General features: G+C 40.1%; 2 protein-coding genes across 7 annotated transcripts in view; both read right to left on the reverse strand.

Moving 5' to 3' along the window:
• Positions 1-254: 254 nt before the first annotated feature.
• On the reverse strand, positions 255-6,855 carry mdm4 (MDM4 regulator of p53). 3 transcript variants are annotated; one of them, XM_046028462.1, is made up of 12 exons: positions 6,680-6,855; positions 6,023-6,103; positions 5,826-5,900; positions 5,516-5,649; positions 5,352-5,401; positions 4,939-5,003; positions 3,659-3,755; positions 3,412-3,572; positions 3,100-3,282; positions 2,863-2,931; positions 1,691-2,744; positions 255-1,613 (listed from the first exon to the last, which is right to left on the reverse strand). In XM_046028462.1, the coding sequence occupies exons 2-11, from the start codon at positions 6,092-6,094 to the stop codon at positions 2,175-2,177; spliced, it is 1,476 nt and encodes a 491-aa protein (XP_045884418.1). In that variant the 5' UTR covers positions 6,095-6,103; positions 6,680-6,855; the 3' UTR covers positions 255-1,613; positions 1,691-2,174. The 3 variants fall into 3 exon arrangements, with proteins under 3 accessions (XP_045884418.1, XP_045884416.1, XP_045884417.1); XM_046028460.1 differs by having other exon boundaries at positions 3,100-3,297; positions 6,680-6,854; XM_046028461.1 differs by lacking the exon at positions 6,680-6,855 and adding an exon at positions 6,253-6,498 and having other exon boundaries at positions 3,100-3,297.
• A 2,210-nt stretch (positions 6,856-9,065) lies between these two features.
• LOC123956673 (sortilin-like) overlaps positions 9,066-22,170 on the reverse strand; it is a 28,204-nt gene continuing 15,099 nt past the window's right edge. Inside the window, exons 2-20 of one of the 4 annotated variants that reach the window (XM_046029031.1) lie at positions 20,453-20,515; positions 20,264-20,337; positions 20,050-20,152; positions 19,661-19,822; positions 19,367-19,440; positions 18,258-18,307; positions 18,033-18,166; positions 16,583-16,727; positions 16,103-16,258; positions 15,388-15,500; positions 15,060-15,162; positions 14,815-14,983; positions 14,481-14,665; positions 14,192-14,381; positions 13,792-13,908; positions 13,125-13,233; positions 12,058-12,170; positions 11,830-11,956; positions 9,066-11,734 (exon numbers count right to left, since the gene is read on the reverse strand). In XM_046029031.1, coding sequence (XP_045884987.1) covers positions 11,720-11,734; positions 11,830-11,956; positions 12,058-12,170; positions 13,125-13,233; positions 13,792-13,908; positions 14,192-14,381; positions 14,481-14,665; positions 14,815-14,983; positions 15,060-15,162; positions 15,388-15,500; positions 16,103-16,258; positions 16,583-16,727; positions 18,033-18,166; positions 18,258-18,307; positions 19,367-19,440; positions 19,661-19,822; positions 20,050-20,152; positions 20,264-20,337; positions 20,453-20,515 — 2,202 coding nt within the window. In that variant the 3' untranslated portion in view covers positions 9,066-11,719. Of the gene's footprint in view, positions 11,735-11,829; positions 11,957-12,057; positions 12,171-13,124; positions 13,234-13,791; positions 13,909-14,191; positions 14,382-14,480; positions 14,666-14,814; positions 14,984-15,059; positions 15,163-15,387; positions 15,501-16,102; positions 16,259-16,582; positions 16,728-18,032; positions 18,167-18,257; positions 18,308-19,366; positions 19,441-19,660; positions 19,823-20,049; positions 20,153-20,263; positions 20,338-20,452; positions 20,517-22,170 lie in introns of those variants that run through there. The other 3 variants (XM_046029032.1, XM_046029034.1, XM_046029033.1) reach the window with 3 other exon arrangements.

The following is a 22,170-nucleotide window of genomic DNA, read 5'->3' on the forward strand; positions in this document are numbered from 1 at the left end:
TCCCACTTTTGGACAAGAGGACAAAAATAAGGCGGACACGGGGAAGTAGAACAGTGAGTAAGCAGAGGAGAGTTGCAGGTGCTGGCGCCCAGTCGAGGAGAGGACACACAACAGCTGTCCTGTCATACAATGACTTATTCTTGGTTCAAAACACACACACACACACACACACACACACACACAGCTCTCTTCACATAAACTGGCCCTCTGGTCAGCAAGTGAACTTACTGAAACAATTAACTCCCAACTCATCATTGCTGTACAAAACAAATGATTTTATTAATGACAAGTAGAAAAAAAACCCAACTATATTAGCTGTACCATTTCTGAGCACACTATAGTCTTAATGTCAATAATTGCAACAATTAAGTCTGTCATTTCGAACCAGCATAATTGGTATAATATGTGCTATTTTCATGAGGTCCGTATTCTAGAGGAAGTTTGTTTCACTCATTCCACAATGATGGCAATAAATACAACAGGCTACATTAATCATTTATAGCTTTTATATAGCTAATATAGCTTTCAAACCAGCTCAGTGCTGGCTCTAGTCACGACAGGAGGCATGCTCTATATATGCATTACATGTTATTACTGGTGCTCTACAGCTTCTGTGGGCACCAGATACACTACTGAAACTTCTCCCCACCTGCTGGCAGAAAGATTAAGCGCAAGTAAAGAGCAGATCAAAGAACTGTGACGTTCCCTCTACGCTAAGCAGAGCAAAGAGTTAAATGCTTACTGTCTTACTTGGGAGCACTGTTGAGCATGCTGCATTTGTAGACAGCTCTCTCACTCACACTCACACACACACACACACACACACACTGGAAGTAAATCATATCTACACGCTCCAGCGAGACAATCTTCAAATAATGCATAAACAAATAAAATCTATAATATACAAATTAAAATTCAACATCATTACATGGCAGTGTAACGCTTCACTCAAACCCTCCCTAACTCCAAGTCAGTTCTACACTCATGGTACATTTGGTAACATCCTATTGCCTTACACACACTGTACATCTTTTGGAGACAAAAAAAAAAATTGCTGTAAATTACACATTAGAACTCTGTAACAAATGCAGCCTTGTTCTGCTTCATTAGAGGTGGTCATCTAAACGATTAAAACAGATTCATAAATAAATTAAATACAAAATAAACAGATTTTGTTCATTTATCGTAAGTTCAGGAAGGGGTGTAAAGTACCCTTTCCCAAATGATAACAGTTAAACATTAACAATTACATTACTTTACTTACTGTAATATAACCGTCATCAGAGGCTTGGCAATTTTGAATTGAATACATATTAACATCAAATGACTACCCAGAGAAAATTACAGTAAATACTTCAGCTGTGCATTCTCAAGCAGGTTAAAGTTAAGTCTACATTTTAAAATACTATGTTGACAGAAAAAGGACTTAAGTCACCACATTTGTATTTTACATTCACTTATGCTGAGAGAACGTTTTTCTTTTCCTTGTAAAGAAAAGCTTAGGAGGATACTTTCATGGAGCTGCTGCTGTTGATAACAAAATCACAGTTAAGACTCTTTCCTGTTCTTCCTTCAATCTTGTCTTCATAACTCAAATCTCAGAGCCACATTACCTAAGAGGATACAAAAAGAGTGAAGACAACAAAATAGCCTAGAAGATGGTTAAAGAAATATTCTTGCAGTTACATACCTGCACTGATTTTTCCCATTTTTGCCGTGACGCCTGAAGGGAATCTACGGAGAAAGAAAATCAAACAAAACTACAAGAACAAGGCAAGCAATACTTTTAAAATGGCACCATTCAAGAAAGGCAAAAACCAATGAACGAAATTCACATAGCCTGAAAAGCAAGCCTTCATGAAGACAAATAATAGCTCACACAAGCTGCATTCCTATGTGATCTAATAAATAAATAAATAAATACTTTTGCTTTTATATGTCCCTTATTTAAGTATGGCACCAAAACAAGCATTTGGTATAACAAACTCGTGTTTCATCCAACAATACTTCAGAGGCAGTGTGATGCAAAATAAACCATGCAACCCAGAGCAAGATTCACCAAGTGCTATAGTCTGTGTAGATTTGAATATAAGGTGCACGTTTTGTGTGTGTGTGTGTGTCTACGAGCGTGTGTACCAGAGTGCATGCAGCTGTATGGTCGAAAGTGATTCTTTTTAAAGAATGAATATCTTAATAACTTTCTGAATAATCTTCCCACAGCCTGGACAAGGAGCCTGGAACTTGTGCAGCCTCCTTGCACACGGGAAACAGGTTAGCAGGTGAGCTGTACGTCCGTGTATTATATTTCCATTGCGTGGTCGCACTCGACAGAGCTTGCAAGGCTCCAACAGTGCCTCAGGCCTAACTTCTTCAACCTCCATGCCAAGATTTTCTTGACTCTCCCCACTTGAGAGCTGCTCATCCTTTTGGAATCTGGAGGGCCAAGGCCCCTTGCCTTTCCCTGTAATCATAGTGGGCAGTGGTCGGTCAGCTGTGGAGTGAGAAGGCAGGATGACCGGGTCAGAAACTGTCCTGCTGCAGTCTGGGACATCAATGCCTGTGTCGCTGTCATCTTCCTCATCATGGGTGGTGAGAGAGCTGCATGCTGGGATGTCAGGAACAGAAAGGGAATGGGCGAGTCGGGGGACATCTTTATACCAGTTCTTTCGTAGAGCCCAGCAGCGAACACAGTACCTCTGGAGAGGTGTGTTATACTTCCTGCACTCTGTGCACTGCCACGCATCCTGAGGGATCAGGTGGATACAAAGTCACACAGCTGCATTTCTTCAGTTTTAATCTACAACAGCCGAAAACTATAACACACAGTGACAAAAAGAAAAAGAAATTAATAAAGATTCAAACCTGTGTGGAGATCTCTGTATCAGTGTCATCGCTCAGACACTGCGAGTCTTCATCTGGCTCCTCCTGCATCTGGATATATGTACAAGACATTTGATCAAACGTCTCATAACATTATCCTCACGCTCACCAGTCATTTATTTCTCTTACAAATAAAAATCTGAATCATTACACAATTTTTTTTGGCTGGTATGAGCGTGACTGGAACCAATGAAGACAAAGTCCTAAACACACTCTTACCTCTCGATCTGTTTTCTCCTCCTTCCCTCCTCCATCATCGTCCTCAGGCAGAGCCTCCCCTTCTCCTCCGCTGCCTTCCTCCAGTGCAGCCTCTTTCATCTCCACGCTCACCTGTTCACTGCCGCCCTCGGTCAGGAACCAGAGGTCGTCGGTGGTGTCCGACACGATGGCCGTGTCCTCCTCCTGCGCAGGAGACAGCTGACACATCAGTCAGACCACCACTGTGACAATCCAATTTATGCCATTTGCCAACAAGTAATTATTAATTAAGCTTGAACTGGCTGTGTTCTAACAACACATGAGGTTTCTTACTTGGTTTGTGTGGATGTCAGTGGAGCCATTGCTCCTGCGGCTGTAGTTACTACGGAGATTACCCAGAAACCACCAGGGTAGGCCAGAGAGGTCCCACTCATCCAGAGTAACATCCAGTTTGGGCCGTTTGCAGGCTGACCGTGGCAGGCCTTCGAGGGAGTCTGGAGAGATTTGGTTACATTCAGTTAAACAGTTAAATTCAGCATTTTGATCAGGTCTCACCATGAGCATACAACAGCCTGCTTACCGTCGTCTGGCTCTCGGGGCCGTCTCTGGGAGGGGGTCTGCAGGAGAGGCCCATCACTGCAAGCCTCCAGTCCTGCTTTGACCACACCTCCACATATCTACACAGGGAGGAAGGACAAAAATTAGAACACAGAGCCGTAACTGGGCACTTGGACGACTCGCAGCTCCTTTTCAAGATGGCCTACGGGCATGGGGTGGTGGACCAGGGAACAAGGGGCTGGGCAATTAGGGTACGGGCCAGTGGGGAGGGAGGTCAAAACAAATTTATGGACCAAACCAGTGTGGTGGGTAAAAAAACAAGACTGATAGAGAAAGGGAAGGTAGGAAAGCCAGTGAACTAATTAGATGAAACTAGTGAGTCAAAGCTTTAAAGGAAAATCAATAACAGTTTTGATATGTAGTATGTGTAAACTAAATCACAGAAGTAATGACCTATTCTACAAAATGATCAATAGTTAAGAGTAGTGAGAAAGGAATCAGAAGCAGATTTAAAGAGAACGCGCGGGCATTTAATGTCAACCACTGCTTACTATTAATCACAGCTGATGGATGAAACATATTTTAAAATATTGCAAGTATGATCCGATCTTGAATTTGATAGCAAACTGGAGTTGATTTAACAAAGGCAGCAACTGGAAATACAGCAACTACCTTGAGCTCTGTGTCTGTGAAAACAGAAAAAAAACTGAGAATGTTAAGATGTCTTGCACACATGTGGGCCCTCTCAGGAGGTGCTTCAAGGTGGATTTTGGAGGGAATCGGAAAGAAGGGTGTAGGAACACAGGGATGGGTGGAGAGGTTTAGGATTATTGTTAGGCCTGTGGCTGGATTAGGAGCTGCGATCATCCATTTCGGAGCAGAGAAGAGAACTCTGAGACAGACAGAGAGAGTGACTCTGCCCCCCCATCCACTGGGTGGTGCTGGTGGATCACAAAAGTGTGCTTTATCTACCACCAGACCAACACCAAGGATGGGGTTGTACAGAGACGGTGCCACTCTGTACAAATGCACACCAACGAAGACAGCAGCCCTCGCCTCCCCCTCCTCATTACACACAAGGAGACAGCAGCTCACATTATAGTCTTTGTGATTTGGTGCTACACCAAGGCCTGCTGGTCTCAATCCAGCACTGTGATCAGAGCATATTACGTCTTGTAACAAAAAGGTATTATCTTTTAGCAGCTGTCAGTCCTGTCCCTTTGTATACAGAAGTGTTGTGTGTAGCGAGGTGAGAAAGGTTGGGGGTCTCTGTTTCTCCTGAGCACCATGCTTCGGCTTTACCTGACCACGATCCTCCACTCCGCCCTCTACACATTCACGGCCCACAGAAAGATTCTCTGCAGCGTCTGCATTTCAGATGAGACACAGTAACAGAAAAAGGACACCCCCACCCTTTAATTATAGCATGATACACTCTCTCACTAAGGCCTTCTTCTGCGGCTTTGTAGGACAAGCTGGGAAATGGTCTTCTTCTGGTCCCCGCATCCCCAAGAGATGCACAAACTATCACAAGCACTCAGTGTATGCAAAAAGCAAGCTGATTTTAGAATATACATCGAATACGACAATTCAATTTCAAGTCATCACAAATTATATTCACATATTGCTTGTCCTTTGATGATGCCCCCTGACAGAAAAATTATTTTACATTTTTTTTTAAATTTATAAAAGACTTAAATGACTGTTTCACTTACCAGAACAACCAAGCACAACTAAGTATTTCTTGAGCATTTCATACACCGGGCTGTAAAATGAGAATATAAGAGTTTAAAATGGGCTTCTTTATTTTAAACATAAAACTTTAGACATATGTCTCATCATTACTTGTGTGTTAACTACTTTTGGTGAGGGTTCATACCTCGGATTTTTAACAGAGAAGCTCTCCACCTCCAGCAGCTCTCCCAAAGGGTCATCCTGGCAGTGGACTATGTGTTGCCTCTGTTTGTCATACAGCTGCTTCCCCATGATGTACTGACCCAAGTAGTGCATCACCTACACAAAATACTGGACATTAGATATCACAAGCACCTACAGGGTACATTTATACATACAGGAAGCCAGTATAAATGACTACTGAACCCTGGAATGACCATTTCTGAAGGAGCAACTTGTTATGAGCCAGTAAAAAAGGCTCACAAACATCCTTGACATTTCACCTGACAGCTCACCTCTTTGAGTGTGAAGACTTCTTCCTGGGCTCCGGCAACACGCAGAATCTGCAGGAGAGGGGCTTTTGGTTGTACCTGGGTGAAGAAAAAGTACAAATGCTTAGCATCAAATATGAATTATATCTGTAATATTATAATATAATATCTGTGATATTTGTACAGGCACAGTAGCAGTCATAGTTTTTGTTTAATTGTACCTGATTTCCCTCTCCAGGTAGTGTCCTGCATGCTGAGCTTGATGCCAGAGGCTGGGCTGATAGGGAGCTCATAGTAAAAGTCTGAAATACAAAATTGTCACATGTAAGATAAACCTGCCTTCATATTCCCGATCAATCATCATCGCATAACGCTGGTGTCTTCAACAATACCAACGCCCACGAGGTCAAAGCAACTTAACAATGTGAGCCTGTCTTATGTGAAATCTTACATTTAATGTCTACGAGGCCAAAACAATCTAGCAATGGCAAATGTCTTCGGCCTAATTAGTTTAAAGCTGAACAGCTTTTGCCAAAATAAGCTTACAGACAGCTGCGTGGATGGAGTCGTTACACCGCGCTAGCATTACTTTCCCTTTCGCGACTCAGCTAACGTTAGTGTCTTCAAATAACAAGGCCAAAAGCCCTGCAAGCCCAGCTAGCGCATATTTTGCTAAGCAGAGATAGTCTTTGTACAAACTTTTCACACTTGCAACCATTACTAGCTAATGGCTCGTGAACTGGACCACCTAGGTGCCATTGGTATGTGACAAATCTGCTCTCGTTACTAGCAAACGTGCTAGTTAACGTAACGACAGGGCTAACGTTAGCTAACGTTAGCTATTTCCTGAACAATAGGTTGGTTGAAAATGACCTCACCGTGATGACTTGACCTTAGCTGCTACATTGCTCCACTGTCGCTTTAACAACTAGGTTAGCCGACATCTTATAAATATATATAGCTAGTAAACGTAGGGTCTTCAACAGTGGCTTAGCTCACTCTAACAGGTAGACAGTTAGCTGAACTACAGATTCAAAATGATGAATATGGCTACACAACTTCCGGATGCACGGCTATACTGGCCAAGTCTGTAGCGCCCCCTACTGTTGGATTAATAGCACGGCGGCATCATGGGCTTTAGTGATCAAACACTGATTTATTCCATACAATAATAATAATATTTAAAAAACTAAGTTGTTTAACACGTTGTTTGTGTGATTAGATGTGAATACCAGGAAATAAAAGCTGAAATTCTGAACTCTTGTCTCATACTCATCTTTTGATCTCAAACCCAAATGTCTTCATTGAACAACAAAAACAAAGGAATTTGCCTTACTGTTTCAATACTTTTGGAGGAGACTGTGTGTGTGTGTGTGTGTGTGTGTGTGTGTGTGTGTGTGTGTGTGTAAGACAGCGGTGGATGAAGTAATCAGATCCTTTACTTAAGTAAAAGTACTAATACCACACTGTACTCACTCTGTTATACTTAATTAAGTCTGTAATTAAGTATAATCAGGAAAATGTACGTTTTTTTAAATCGAAATCTTTATTTCGAACATGCAAGAGAAAGTATAAAAAATAAAACAATGTTTAAAAAAATAGGAGAAAAAACAGATGAGCAGCAAAAGTACCCTTCTTTCCTGTGTTAACATACTTCTATCACATGTTGCCAGTTCATTTTTAATCTAATAATCGTGCCAGCTGTAGTTGTATAAAATGTTAGTGGTAAATGCTACTTTACTTTATAAAAAAAAACTAGGACTGGGCACGTTAACGCATTAATTAATTAACGCCGAAAAGTATTTTATCTCACGTTAACGCAGTTTTCTTAAAACTGCAAATTACCCACCCAAACAAGCAGAGGAGGAAGGCTTCAGCAGACTACCTTGTCACCTCTTTTCCGTTTTTCCACCCGGGATCCGTTAAGCAGGTGAGCCGCTTGCTTGTTAATGACGCAGCCTTTCAAACAACTCGAACAACCCAAACCAACATCTGCACTCTGTGTGTTTGAATGTAGACATCGTCCCAACCCTACTGAACATAGTATTTCTGCTGCTCCCTGATAATAGATACCTTCTAATACGTGCTCAGAAAAAAATAAATAAATAAAACTGGACTAAAAGCTAATGCCCTGGCAGTGGCAAATAGCTTAGGTTTAATATTTGATTTGATTACATTAATGTTAGGTTATAGGTATAGGTTTAGGTAATATTTTATTGCTGCTGTGTAAAGGGAATACTGATGGTAAAAAGCACATTATTTGTTTAAAGTGTTTGCAAACCACATGTTATTGCACTTTTGTGTATATAGCAGTACATTTAAATTACAAGTGCGCAATACACTACTTTACAATTCATTATTCAATTTTGTGTGTAACAATGCGATTAATCGCAAGAAAATCATGCGATAAATCGCCAGCACTAAAAAAACCATTTTGCATTAAGTCTTCATGTTTTGTATGTAAAAAATGTTAACTTGTAAAGTAACCAGCAATTAAAGGTATTAGATACATGTAGTGAAGTAAAAAGTACAATATTTCCCTCTAAGATGTGATGTAGTAGAAGTAGAAATTCCCTCAAATTTGCACTTAATTACGGTCCACCACTTTATGACATGTTGTAACTTTGACTCCAGTAAAGATATTGTGGGCTATTTTCTACTCAATTGGGCTATTATTATTTATTTTGCCAAATTAAGTTTTATGTTGTCCTCCATCCCTTGTTGGTGTTTATCATTTATGATTTTGGTATTTATGCAGGTATACATGTTGGTAGTCTATTTATGAATGCTTAATAAGCTGTTAATGAGATTTTGGTCAACAAGTCAAAGAGATTTTTCGCCAACTGCCAGCCAAAACAAATGGCTTAAAACAGATCTATATAGCATTTGTAAATTATTTATTATTAACCATTAATAAAGACAGAAGTCAATATTTTGCTGACATTAGTAAACACTGATTTAGTAATATAAATCAGTATGTTCAGTAAGCAACTAAAGTAAAAACTTTTAATCAGCCTGTTCTAAAGTCATGTAAAGGTATCGTCACTGCTTGTTTCTGACCTTGGTATCACTCCATTGTCTTGTTGTGACTGCAGGAAGGAGGACATTGTGCACATTATTTCCCCCCTTCAAGGTTACAACATGAGCTGGCTCTGTTTTTGCTGTGTACGTACTTTAACATAACTTTTTTAGAGCAGCCTTTTCCATTAAGTATTATTCCATGTATAGAAATTGTGCATTAACAAAACCCAAACACAACTGAACTGATGTAAAAGAGAGTGTGATATTTTGTTTAATAAATGCAAACATTGTTATAAAACATCTGTGCTACAGAATAGTTTTAATGAAGATCACAACTCATGGCCCTAATACTTTACAAAAATGAGATGCACAAGGAGGCACATTTTTCACAGATCTGTAGATACAGTGCAAAAACAAATCATTTATTCCAGTAAATAGCTTGGTTTGTTCTCACTGACAATTGTGTAAATAAAGAAGCATCAAGCACATGAATTTACTTTCATATCTGACTAAAGTCCACCCAACAGTCCTTGAGAATATGCCTCTACATCAAGCCAGTTTATTACAATAGCTTATTTGCTGGGATATTATTGACTCTGCTGGAGGAAACAAGAATTGGCCAGAAGCCCTACACATGTCAAAAGTTAAAGTTCTTACACTGCAGGTAACATAAATGGTAGCCAGCTAACATCTCACCCTGGATGAGAGCAAAGACAATTTTCCTGCCTCGGCTGGACAATAAAGTTTATTCTTTTCTATTCTATCTCATCTAAACAATCGTCAACTGGGAGAAATGTAACTCAAATTAATGAAAAAAGTTTACCAGACCACCAGACAAAATCAATCTGAGGAATTGCAGAATTGCATCAATATATCGTAAGACTATCAATACTGGCTAATAGTAGCTTTACAAAGGCAGGATCAGTATAATTCTGGAAAAGTTTGTACTATTAATTATTATTATTTAGCTGACTGTGGACCAGCTGTTTTTTGACTGTTTTGTTTATTTCTGCTGTCATATTCATAACAGAAAAAAAAACCCACTTGATTATCTTGATAGTTATGCCTGCACCTGCACAGAGATCATTAAGACAAATGCATATTGGTATTGGCTGATATGATGGGAAAATATCAGCCAAATAAAAGTTCAAGTAAAGGGTTTGGGTACGCATTACCGCCATACTCGTATAATGCTGGGCTGAGGTTAGGTTTCGCCTCGACAACCTCACCTCTAAAATTAGACAACTAAACAATAAAAGTGCTTTGGCAATAATTCAAGTCTTTCATTTTCCCCACACATACAGAAGATATTGGTTGTATGAAGCTGCAGTGTATAAAAAAATTGTTTTCTATCTTCACAACAATGGCAGGTCCTTTAACATTTATTTCAAAAGTTTCACATGGCACTAAAAATGTGAGACTAGCGTTTATTGCTTGGTGACTTCTTTTGTTGTTCTTATTAGTTTACATAATTTATCTGGTAGCTAATAATAGTTATACATTGGTCTCAAATAAGCACTAGTAATCACTAATTAGGCTTTCACTAAAAACTTCTTCAATATCAACTATCTAAAAACTATTTGTACTAATTTTTATGTTACATCTTAGCCCGACTCATTGATCAGTGTAAACTAATAATAACATTTGTTGACTTTTATGACTATAATATTGGACTGTTAAAATATTAGTAATTATTAGATATTAACAACTTTTAATGGTGAAAGTGGCATGAAATAAGAAAGAAAAGTCCTCACTAATAGTATTTAGTTATTGCTGTCTTATAAAAAGCAATTATAGTGTACGGAAAGATTCATATCTGAAGGGCATCACCTTACGGGATTCCATTAAAATTCTGAACCTGTAAAACCAGACTGTGTATGGCAAAAACAGAAACACTGCTGGTCAAAAAAAAAGTGACCACTGACATTAAAAAGAGGCACTACTGCTCTCAGTAGCTGCTATTAAAGTAAAAAGTGCTAGTTTCTCAATGTTTTTTCCGTCAGGCCCACACTTAATTATTTTAACGTCCTCTCACAGCGTTTTAATTTGTTTTTGGTCTTTTTCATTATCTTTTAGTTTCTAATTTTACTACTTTTGACCTTAACCTCGTACTCCTTATTACTTTTTTAATGTGTACTTGTGTTTGTTTATATTGTGTATTTGGAAAGCACTTTGGGTCAACTCCTGTGGTGTTTAACTGTGCTACATGAATAAATGTGACTTGACTTGACCAATTTGTAAAGAACTTGTGACTAGCAAGTAACTCATAGTGACTAGTCTTTAAAAATGTCAAATTTTAGTGGCTGGTGAAACTGGCAAAATGAATGTCAAAATGGCTGCCATGCAGAACAGGACTGTATTTTAAGTTTTAAATTTATGAGTAAGAAAACTACTTAATTGACAGCAGACATACGCTCGGAGCTAAAATACTGATTATTATTTTGTGTGTTCTGTTGTTTGGCATTTTCTGTAAGCCTGTATATTTAAGTCGTTGCGTCTGTGCGGTGCTTCTGCAGCGCATCACGATATGAAAGACCTCCTTTTTTCTTTCTTCTCAGGTCTGCATGAAAGGAAACATAAAGAGCACAACAGAGCACATATTCAGACTCACTGGTCTTTACAGAACTCTTTGTGACAGGTACAACAAAAGCTCTCCAGGGACCCCAGAGGCTTTCTTCTGTTCTGTGCTGGGTTTGTCCATCTCCCCAAACTAATTTTTTGTAGGAGCCTCAACTGATACAAGGAAGCAATGTAAGTTGCTGCTGAGTCCTCCAGCCACCAGGGGATAGGGAGAAGTGAGAAGGAGATGTTAATCAGCATGTGGGAGCAACAGGAGCGCCCAGGCATCATGATAGACTGCGTTAAATTTAGTCTTTGAGTGGGGAAAAATGTCCACCTTATTCTAAGAGGTCCTGTGGGGAGACAAAAACAACACAAATGTGTTATTAATAATCACAAAACAATCAATAATCACTAAATCTAGGGCCTATTATACAATATCAGATACCTGATCTGAGTCTTCGTTGTACTGTGCTTTTCCTGTCTCCATGTAGTGAGAGTCAATATCATCGACTCCTTCTATTTTATCAGCCTCAACATGTTCCCTCATAACAGAGTATCGGTGCACAAGGAACCTGATGAGGAAATAAGTGCATATTAGAAACACACAGTGCTGAAATTCAGTATGTACAGTGTTTATTTTTGTGTGTGGAAAGATGAAACTTAGTTAACTGACCGTCCTCCACAGACATATTTCTTAACCAGCCAAACGCCTGCAACCGCGCTCATCAGAAGGATCGCTATGACAACCATCACTATGACAGCAGTGTTCGGTGAACTGCTTTCAGTCTGTTAAGAGTTGCAGAAACAGGAAGGGGCTGAAAGTGTGCGAAGAAATGACATGGCGATAAATAAGCTTTGAAACTACACTTCATCGTTTACGCAACAAATGATTTACCAAGTTTTATGTCTATCAGCTGTTAATGTGCTCACTTTGGATGATTAGGCAAAGGTGGGGTATCTTTACTAAATTAAAAAACAGTAACAGATTATCCTGCTGAAACCTGAAACACACTATCTTCAGGCCAGACTGCAGGTGTTTACACAATCCCATGTGAACAAGTAGAAGGTGGGCAGCCATTGTCAACTCACTCCTCGGTGTAAATTCTGCTTCAGTGGATATTTACCATCCTAGTTCTTTAGTAAATCACTGGGAGTTACTGTACAACTGGATTTGTTCAGAAGCCTGAGGATGTGAGGTTGAAATAAAAAATAAATAAAAACCTTGACAATAGTGATACAGCTCAGGTCATTTGAGCTTGATCTGAGTTTGTTTAATATTGAGCTTGTAACCATAAGTGTGTTTCCGTTCACTTGTTCTTCTGCTCATTTTCAATAGTGTGCATGTGGAAATGCAGGAAATTAAAAAAAAAAAACATGTGACTTAAACGTCCACTGAAGCTTCAATGGCAGATTGCTACAGATGAAAACATCAGATCTGTGTGGGGCAATGAGGTTAGTGTAATGTAATGTCATGTTGTTGCTCCCTCTTCCGTTGCAACTGTTTACCTCGATGCGCCAAACTTATACAGCATAAGCGTAGTGGATGGAAACATTAATTTGCACTTTTTGACGATTATCTACAAATGTGGTTAAAATTGCGTTGGAAACTTGGCTCATTCACACCAAAGATCAGAGGTTCCCCTATTGACTATCACAATGTCCCAATATGTAGTCAACCAGGTAGATAATGTTCTACTGGGCAGCTAGTCCACCCGGTGTCTTTCTCAGAATAAAACTGACCAGAGAATTCGGATAAAGGGCGCTGCTGGTGCACATCTGCCTCAGGTCTTTCTCCTTCCTGTCAGGCTGGAAACCTCCTTCACACTGGTCTCCTGGAATCTTCCGGTAGCTTAAATGTTGAGAGAGACAAGGAAGAAAAGGACATGGGGCAGGACAGCTGTTGAACTAAATTTTTTTATTCATAGCACAAATGGAGGGAGATGTAGACGCACAACAGGTGCAGAATGGAAACACTGACCTGTTTTGATCTTTATCGTTGGCACTATTAGTGACTAGTGCTGGGCAACAATTAAAATTTTTTAGCGCGATTAATTGCACTGTTACGCGCAAAATTGAATAATGAATTCTAAAGTAGTGCATTGCACAATTTAAATGTACTGCTATATACACAAAAGTGCAATAACATGTGTTTTGCAAAAACAAACAAATAATGTGCTTTTTACCATCAGTATTCCCTTTACACAGCAGCAATAAAATATTACCTATAACCTAAACATTAATGTAAAGATTTTACTTGGTTAAAACCTTGAAATGACGTTACAAGTCGCGGTGGATATTTTACAGTAGTCTGCCGAAGCCTTCCTCCGCTGCTTGATCACTCTCTTGTCTCTGAAACTACAGCCGAGGAGAGAGAGAGAAGATCCAAGACAAAAACAGGCATCCTCACCCACTGGTCTGTAGCTGTTCGGTGGTCCCATTTAAACAGAACTGCAGAGGACGGCCCTTCATCTCCTCCTGCTCTACACACTCTGAGCTGTTGTCTGGCCGGTAATATCCAAAGTCACTGTGAGACAAAGCAGAAACTCACACGGCATTCTTACAAATCAATACCAACAAAGCCCAGTCTTTCGTTTAAACCTCAGTTAAAGAATTGCTCTTTGGTTTTCCAAAGGTGTACAGTGGGATGACATTTTGATAAAATTCCTTTAAAATACATGTTCAACTGAATCTTTTACTGAAAGGTCCTTGCAACACATTATGAAATGAAATCCCTTATCTAAGTTAATGTCATGGTTACACTAAATGTTACACTAAAAAAACACTTTTGTTATTTCACAAAAACATACCAGTGATAATCATCCACTGTACATGGACAGGGGTACAGCTTCTTAGTGACAGCATAGTCCCTCCCGTTCCAGCAGACAGAGTCTTTCCTCAGGCGTAAGAAGGTCTCTTTATAGCCCAGCACACAGCCATCATTAGATCCACTGGGGTGTGCAGAGTGAGCCAACCACTGTACATAGTCCCCTTCAGTACCTGCACATACATGTACACACACACACACACACACACACACACATTAAGTGCGTCCCCTTACACCAACCAGTCACCACCCATATTCTCCCACATACTCACAGTCTCTGGTGAGGAGCTTCCTGAAGTCTATGGTGATCACCACCCATTTACTGAAGTCGTTCCTATAGCCCCACAGGCTGACGTTCATGGAGCGCGAGCCGGGTTCACTGTCCATACCGCTGAAGTGAAGCGGGTCGCTGGTGAAGTTATACGTATGCCAGCACTGCCCCTCATCTGTTGAAAACCTGAGGGGGGGGGGGGCAAAGAATGGGATGAAAAAGAGCCCATAAAACAAAAAGTGAACTGTAAAACTGACAAATGATTAAAAAAATACACTAAAATATAAATCAAGGCTACAATAATCAAATATACTAGTATACTCTGTTATAATCACTTGATCTGGTTGACAGGTGAGTTAGTGTGCTCCACGGCCACCAGTAGCCCTCCTGAGTCCAGTATAGCATAATGATGAGGGCCCTTGAGCGCCAACAGCCACGAGTAGCCCCCGTCATCAGACACATACACGTCAGGGGAGAGAGCTGACTCTGTGTCTCCAACGCTGCCTGTAGAAATAGAGGGTGACGGTGTTATGAGACGTTTAACTACGGAGTAAACTGATCCTGGGTAAAGAGTTTTTACCATGGGCCAGAATGAGGCCCACAGCAGTGGGCTGCGATAGAGGCAGCATGGGGACATTCATCTTCATGGTGGTGCTGTAGGAGGCATGGATGTGAAGTCTGCACTGTGAAGACACAATAATTAGGATAATGTTGGTACTAAGTCACATGCTCACTGCAGACACTCAAACCATCTGATGTGGATGTTAAAATTAATCTAAAAAACATTTAATAGCCCAATCACATACATAACACACCCCAAGCATATTTAAAAATACATCCACAATACCCATCATAATAAAATTTACATATGTAAATATAATGCATATAAATATATATGTGTGTCTCACTCGGTTAGGCCTGTTAGTAGAAGTCTCAGTGTCACAGTGGCTGTTCTGTGGTCTGCGCAGTGTCTGCCATTTTGCTCCTTGGTCAAAGGTGATCACCGTCTCCACCGCACCGTCTGCAAAAAGAACACAATGGAAAGTTAAACACTTCAGATACTGTGAGGATCCCAATAGATATTTATTAATAGACCGGAGACAATAAAACAGAAACTCTACACTTCTTTTAACAATTTTCCAAAACTTTTCAGAAGTTTCTAGACTGAGGCCCTGCTTTCTATGCAGCAACTGGTTCTATTTAACGCCACTATGGTAATAAAATCAACCAAATAATTCAAAGTGAAATCAATTGTAGGAAACATTTAGTCTGCTTTACTTACGTTAAGGTTAGATGGATTAGCAGGTACCGTTTAAGAAAGTTTAATTATGTTTTTATTATATTCTGTTTAGTTTGTTGAATTAAAAACATTTGCAGCAGCTGACTCGCGCTTGGATGCTGAAGTTTCTCCACGTGTACTGTCCATTAACGCAACTGTACTACAGATGCTCATTTTTAATGATTGAAAAAAATGTATTCATTGATGTGTGGTGTTTCTCTGAAGGTCTGTAGGCAGTACTGTAAGGCACAGGCAATCTTCTGCTGTTTCGCCCCACATGCAGTATATATGACCATTTAGTATGACTTGAGAATCAGGACATATTACGCAGTGTGTTGACCCACCCTCTGTGAGTATGCTGGTCATGTAGACGCCCCTGAGTGAAGTAATAGCGGTGAAGTCAGTTTCACTTCCTGTGGTTGTATAAAGATGGCGCTCCAGAGACTTGGAGAACACGGTTCCTCTGTCATCTGACACATAGATGGTTCCAACGCCGGAGTCTGGCCAACACAGTAAACAAACACACACAAAGTTTGGATTATACACTGTGTGAGGCCCCAAGGCCTCTGCCAGTGCTTGCGTGTGTTGTCTTTCATTGTTCGCATGTGCCTCCCTTATTTGCTATCATCTCAGAGCCGGACCATTACAAATGAAACTTTATGCAGCTTCAAGATCTTTTTCAAGGACACCTAAGCAGGCTGCTTGCTTGAAGGTTGTTTTGTACTATTAACATTAATAATAAACATCATCTGTAATTACCAGCACTGTCATCATAATCATCATCCATATCAATCATCACCATCAGCAAGCTCACTGGTTCTGACCTCCTGGGTCGTCAACGTGCATGAATATCATGTCCTGATTGGCTGTCAGGATGGAGTAGAACTGCTCGTGGTTGACCGTAGGAAGCTGAGCCGTGTTCCACACTTCACCACCATCCACTGACACGTGGATCATACGCTCAGTACCCTAATACACACACAGACACACATAACATGATAATTAGAATAAAATGTAATAACAGCTTCATTACAGCTTTATAATTTACACAGAACTATGATATGTATAGTTTATAAGTATGTATCTGCTACAGATTCATTAGTGTATTCACTATATAGTGGGGTAAAGACTGAAGAAGACACAAAAATGCATACGAGTGGCCATTATTAAGTTAGAGATGTGGCTCATTAACATACATCCAAGAGGTGCAGATATGCCGTGTTAAAACGGTCACTACACCCAAATCTAACATCGCTCATCCCAGGTCAAGGAAAGCAATGCCACAGATTGGGGTCGTTCATTTTTAAATCACTTTTTGCGCAAAGGAAAACTAGCTACAGCTACTAAATGGAGCTTTAGCCTTTAGGGCTGACAGCTTCTGCTCAGCTGATTGATTGGTTGGTCAATACGCTCTTATCAGACGAAATTCCCGTTGGTCAGACAATCTCTGCTGTTACTTTCTTAAGGAGAAGAAGCTTAATCCATTATTTATTATTATCTTTAGGGTGGGAGGGTCATATGCGGACCTGATATATTTTATTTTTGAGTGACAGGCTTTCTTGTGTTAATAACAATGATTATGAGTACAAATAATATTCAAATACATTTACCCCCGTATTCACAACTTTGAATTTGCCCAGCCTAATGGACACTGTATGCATTAACTTACTCAAAATTTACTCGGCTCCAAACTAACTGACACCATGTGTGAGTGTGTGTGTGGTGCTGTATGCAAATGTACTTATCAGAAATGCCCTGAAGGTAACGATATAGAAAAGAAATGGTCCAACTGCAGGAATTAATTTGCTTGGCAACACTGTGTAGCTTTGATGAGCACTCGGCAGATAGCAGACTGCACACACTGCACTTTGGCCAATTACTTAATCTAGAGATAACGTGCAGCCAACCCAATCATATTCCGATCACAACGCACACTGCATACTGATAGCATTAATGTGTTTTTTTTATATACAGAGTAATTATCCTGATATAGACTGTATGTTAACACCTGTTGTAAATTGGGTCAAAAACAATTCGAACAACATTGGGTAAGTGTGAAAATGTGGTTTTGTAATTTGAGTGAACTGACCCTTTGCGTCTTGGGTCTCGTAAAATGAACAGACGGAGATACCATTTGCACAAAACTGTCTAAATATGTGTTGGGTTCTAACCTTCTACAAGTAGCTGGATAATTTTAAAGTTATTGGCCGGCATGTGTGAAGAAAAATATAACGATATTGTAGCGAACAGATGAACAGACGGACAGATACATACACATACCGTGCCAGTCATGATGGAAGCAAAAACAAAGCGCCCTCCAAGTACAAAGGAGTAAACTCTTGTTGCAATAGTATGAAAGCTTCGTCCATAGTCTGTAGTCTTGATTAACTCCAACATCCCTTTATCATCTAAGAGAAAGAAAGTGGAGTTACTAAAGGTTTGCTGAATTTGATATTTATATACAGTACGTATATGGGTGACTATATTGTCTTCACTTACTGCACGATCCATTGTAGTTTGTTGTCAAGTAGATGCTGTTTTTTGGGCCCCTGTGTGTGGAAAAAAGAAACAGTGAAGGAAGAAATCTAAAGAACCTAACAATCTAATTGTGCTCACATTTTCTAACATCTGAAAGTTGTCTGAGTCCAAATAGAAATCCACTTTTGGAATTTGTCGAGATCACAGATTATGGTTGTGGTTTGTTCTGTGTGCTGTGTGAGCGAGGAGCCCATCGACCCCCAGGCTGCGCTCCAAACCCTCCCTGGCTTTGTTCACTGCCAAAGGGGACGAAGGTTTTCACACTGCAAAGATTCTGCTGGTTCAAGGACTGTGGGCTGAATAAGAATGTCGCTGCTGACTCATGATTCACTCTGACAGCAACCTCAGCTCCCTCGCTCTGCAGTCAATTTAGGTCGTGGGCCTAAATGACAGCTGTGGTCACGCGGAGCTATCACAGTGTTCCCACAATGCAGCGCTAACAACCGCAGGCTGACACCACAACCTCATGTGAACTCTGGTAGCCAAATGAAACCAGAGTCAGGAGAGTGATCCAAACGACTGTGGTGGGAAAAAAACAGCTGGAATAACAACAATGGACAAAGAACACACACATACACATTCCTGTTATACCAAAAACAAGGATGCACATGTAGGCGGTGCAGACACATACATGGCCAAAGCTGTTTCACAGCCGGTCAGACTATTTATTTTTCATTCTAAACCATTCACACACAGATGACTGACTGTATTGTATTGTTTTATTTTGTAGTAGCTAATAGGAACAAGAAGATCATCTTTATAGTTAGTGATTGTCTCACTAAAAAGGGCGCCATTTTGTTTTACTAGCAAACAGTTGCCTTCACTTTATTCTACATTATAATAGAACTACAATTAAGTTAAATGCACCATAAAGAGTTGACCTCTAATCATGTATGTTCAATAACTGTTTATTAAGTAGCTCATAGTTCATTAATAGGGAGCAGGAATGCTGGGTAAATGATAATCAATGATTTACTTACAATCCTTAATGATCACCTTGGTTTGTAATTATTACTAACGAGAACCCACATGTCTTTATAATTTATTAGGATGTAGAGGATGATTCTCACCATCTGACCAAACAAACACTGTCATGGATCTTCCTCCAGGTGGCGCCAAAATCCTCAGACAGCCACAGGTCCAACTGGAGGGAAAAGGCTTAGTAAAAAAAGTGCTCACTGATGTTTGCTTATTCAGTTATGGCTAATCAGGAATTTAGTAGCTTGAAATGAAGCTTGAAATCGAGCATCTAATTAAGAGAGGTAGGTATGTCCAGTTTAGTTTAGTTGATTATAACTCAAAACTTTTGACAAAAACTCTTAAGATCAGAAGTTTTGGTTTGGTTCAAGCATGAATGCTGCTACCGAGATACTGAGAGTCACAAGTGTGTTGCCGTCTCCAGGGTTGTACAACATTTGAATGAGGGGCTCAAACGGCAGGTCGGTTGGAACAAAGGTCATGCCAAAGTCCTGTGAGCGAAACAGTCTAAACCCCCCGATTTCTGACACATCACCAGTGAGCATCACCTGAAACCAAACAGAGAGGAGCTGTAAGGGAAGATCCTTCATATTCTACAAGATGAGAACGGAGCTTTACAATTTGCTGTGTTATTATGAGGCAAAGGTGTGTACTTATATAGGCCAACCAGAAAACACACAAAGCCCCATGTAAGGTGTAAGCAGGGTCTGTAAGTTAAAATGTCAGCATCTTCAGTAAAAACTAACACGCGTTTGATTTCCCCCAAACGGCTCACCTTGCCAGAGTGGTCAGGACTGATGGCGATGCCAAACTCACTCTGGATGAAGGTGTGGTTGATCAGGTGAGTCACATCTTTGAACGTCTTCCCATAGTCTTCACTGACACAGTGACAAAGTTGCAGTTAGACCCTCAGACAGACCACAGCTATGACAAATACTTTACTGCTCCATTTCTGTTTAGTGTGCCATCAACCCCCAGGCATTCCTCACCTCCTGTAGAGGTTAGACTGGCCGAAACGCATCATGAACAATGGCACCTGAAAGGTCGTCAAGACCAGCAGCACCTGGGAGAAGAGAGCAGGAATCACACAACACGCTGTACAACATCTTGGGACTCGCTTGGTCTTTTTCTTTTTCGTTCTAATAGTCATATATTTACACTCATGTAAACAAACTCACCCCTGATCCATCTCCCACCCAGGCCAGAGACACTGAACCCATGTTCCGCACTTTGAAGGTGAACTGAAATGGAAGAAGAATAAAAAAAGAAGTTTTTAGAAAACAATAAATGAGTCATCTTAATTATAGGTTGTTGTGATTTTGCTTGCTTAATACTGTGTCAGGACATCAACTGAAGAACAAAGTCTGAAACATACAAAACACAAGAGAGTTTGAGTATGTATGTGTATGTTTCCGTCACTCGCTGAACGCTAATAGACGGCAGCCAAGAGGACAAAATGAATTGTCCGAACTGTCCAAAGTAACTCTGCCATTTGGATGCACTCTGCATGTGTGACCTACATTCCTGCCTTAATGACAAAGCTGGGGGCCGGAGAACAAGACAATTACTGATGTCCCAAGCACAGCAAGAACACACAGACAGATGAAGACTGAAAGTATTCTGATACTAGACAAAATAAAAAGGTTTACCTTACTTTTCACACATGTATTAACACATTTCTCAAGCTATGGGAGATTTAAAGTTCAAATCTAAAAAGTGTCACATAATATTACAGTTAAGAGTACAACAACAGTACTTGTTTCACAAAAAGTGCACTGACTGCAAACAGCATTCCAGTCTATTTATCCAGAGTGACGCTGAAATGTTTGGTCATTTGAGCAACATATTTAGCCACAGCTAACCTTGTTTTGGAGTCTGAGGAAGGTTTTTCCCCTCCTCTTTTTTGCTGGCAGGGCAGAGATGTTTACAAGATGAGCCCAACCCGAGAGAGTCTGCATACAGCTCTATAAAGCCACAGGAGACGACCAGGTCTGCCAGGTGGAAACTCCTTGTTAAGTAGTAGCCAGTGGAAACTGGCCTGCCCTGGCCGTCCAAGTGTGTGAACACAACTTTCCACCTCTCCTCTACATTAATCATTTCATCACACCCTCACTGCATCCATCTTTCCCTTCATCTCTTGATCGTTTGACAACTTCTCCTCCTTTCCATCCCAGTCATCTGCTTAATCTATTAAGCTCAAAAATGTAAAGCATTGTGTGTTCTGTCCTCCCTGCAGGCTTATACTATTAAAAAACAGCATTTTGGTTTCAGATCTGTCCAAGGAACGTCGTTACATGTCAGCTTTCTCTCTCTCCCCGTTTTTCCTGCTCTTCTCTCTTTCCATCTATGTAATGGTAGGTATAACTGCCAGAAGTCAAGTCATGTTTATTTATACAGCAAATTACATACGACAGGCATGTGCTTGAAAATAAAAAGGAGAAAAAAAGGCAAAGATCATACATGACAAAACATATTAGACTGTGTGTGACTACATGTTTTGACAAATAGGCGCAGGTCTCAATTACACCTGGTCTAGTTTTTATAGAAGTTCTATGGGTGTATAAAAGCCTCTTCAAGTCCACCAGGTCACCTACTTAAGCTACTTCTAAGCTGCTTAGACCGCACATACAAATATAAATGTTTAAACTTTTGTCAATATGGATGCTACACATCATTGGATCGGTTAGATTCTCCACAATTCAATCGTTTAGTTCATTTTAAGGAAAAAAAAAGCACCAAAGATCTATTTATTCAGATTTATTATATAAAGTATTATTATTATTATTAAAAGGGGAATAATAATATCAAAGTTGATTCCAAAATAAAAGATTTACCAGTTGACCACACGGTCATACTTTCACTCATAATGCTAATTCTCGTTTGTCACCGGAGCTGT

Source organism: Micropterus dolomieu, linkage group LG18, assembly GCF_021292245.1.
Source record: "Micropterus dolomieu isolate WLL.071019.BEF.003 ecotype Adirondacks linkage group LG18, ASM2129224v1, whole genome shotgun sequence".
In the NCBI taxonomy this organism is placed as follows: Eukaryota; Metazoa; Chordata; class Actinopteri; order Centrarchiformes; family Centrarchidae; genus Micropterus; species Micropterus dolomieu.

Bases quoted from the DNA above. Each gene is read 5' to 3' on its own strand.
- mdm4 (XM_046028460.1), bottom strand. From the start codon at position 6,094: ATGAGCTCCCTATCAGCCCAGCCTCTGGCATCAAGCTCAGCATGCAGG. The intron at 5,004-5,351 runs GTAAGTGAAACA...TCTGAAATGCAG, and splicing joins AGTTGTGCTTGGTTGTTCTG to ACGCTGCAGAGAATCTTTCT. The intron at 3,756-4,938 runs GTAAAGCCGAAG...CTCCCTGTGTAG, and splicing joins GAGTGGAGGATCGTGGTCAG to ATATGTGGAGGTGTGGTCAA.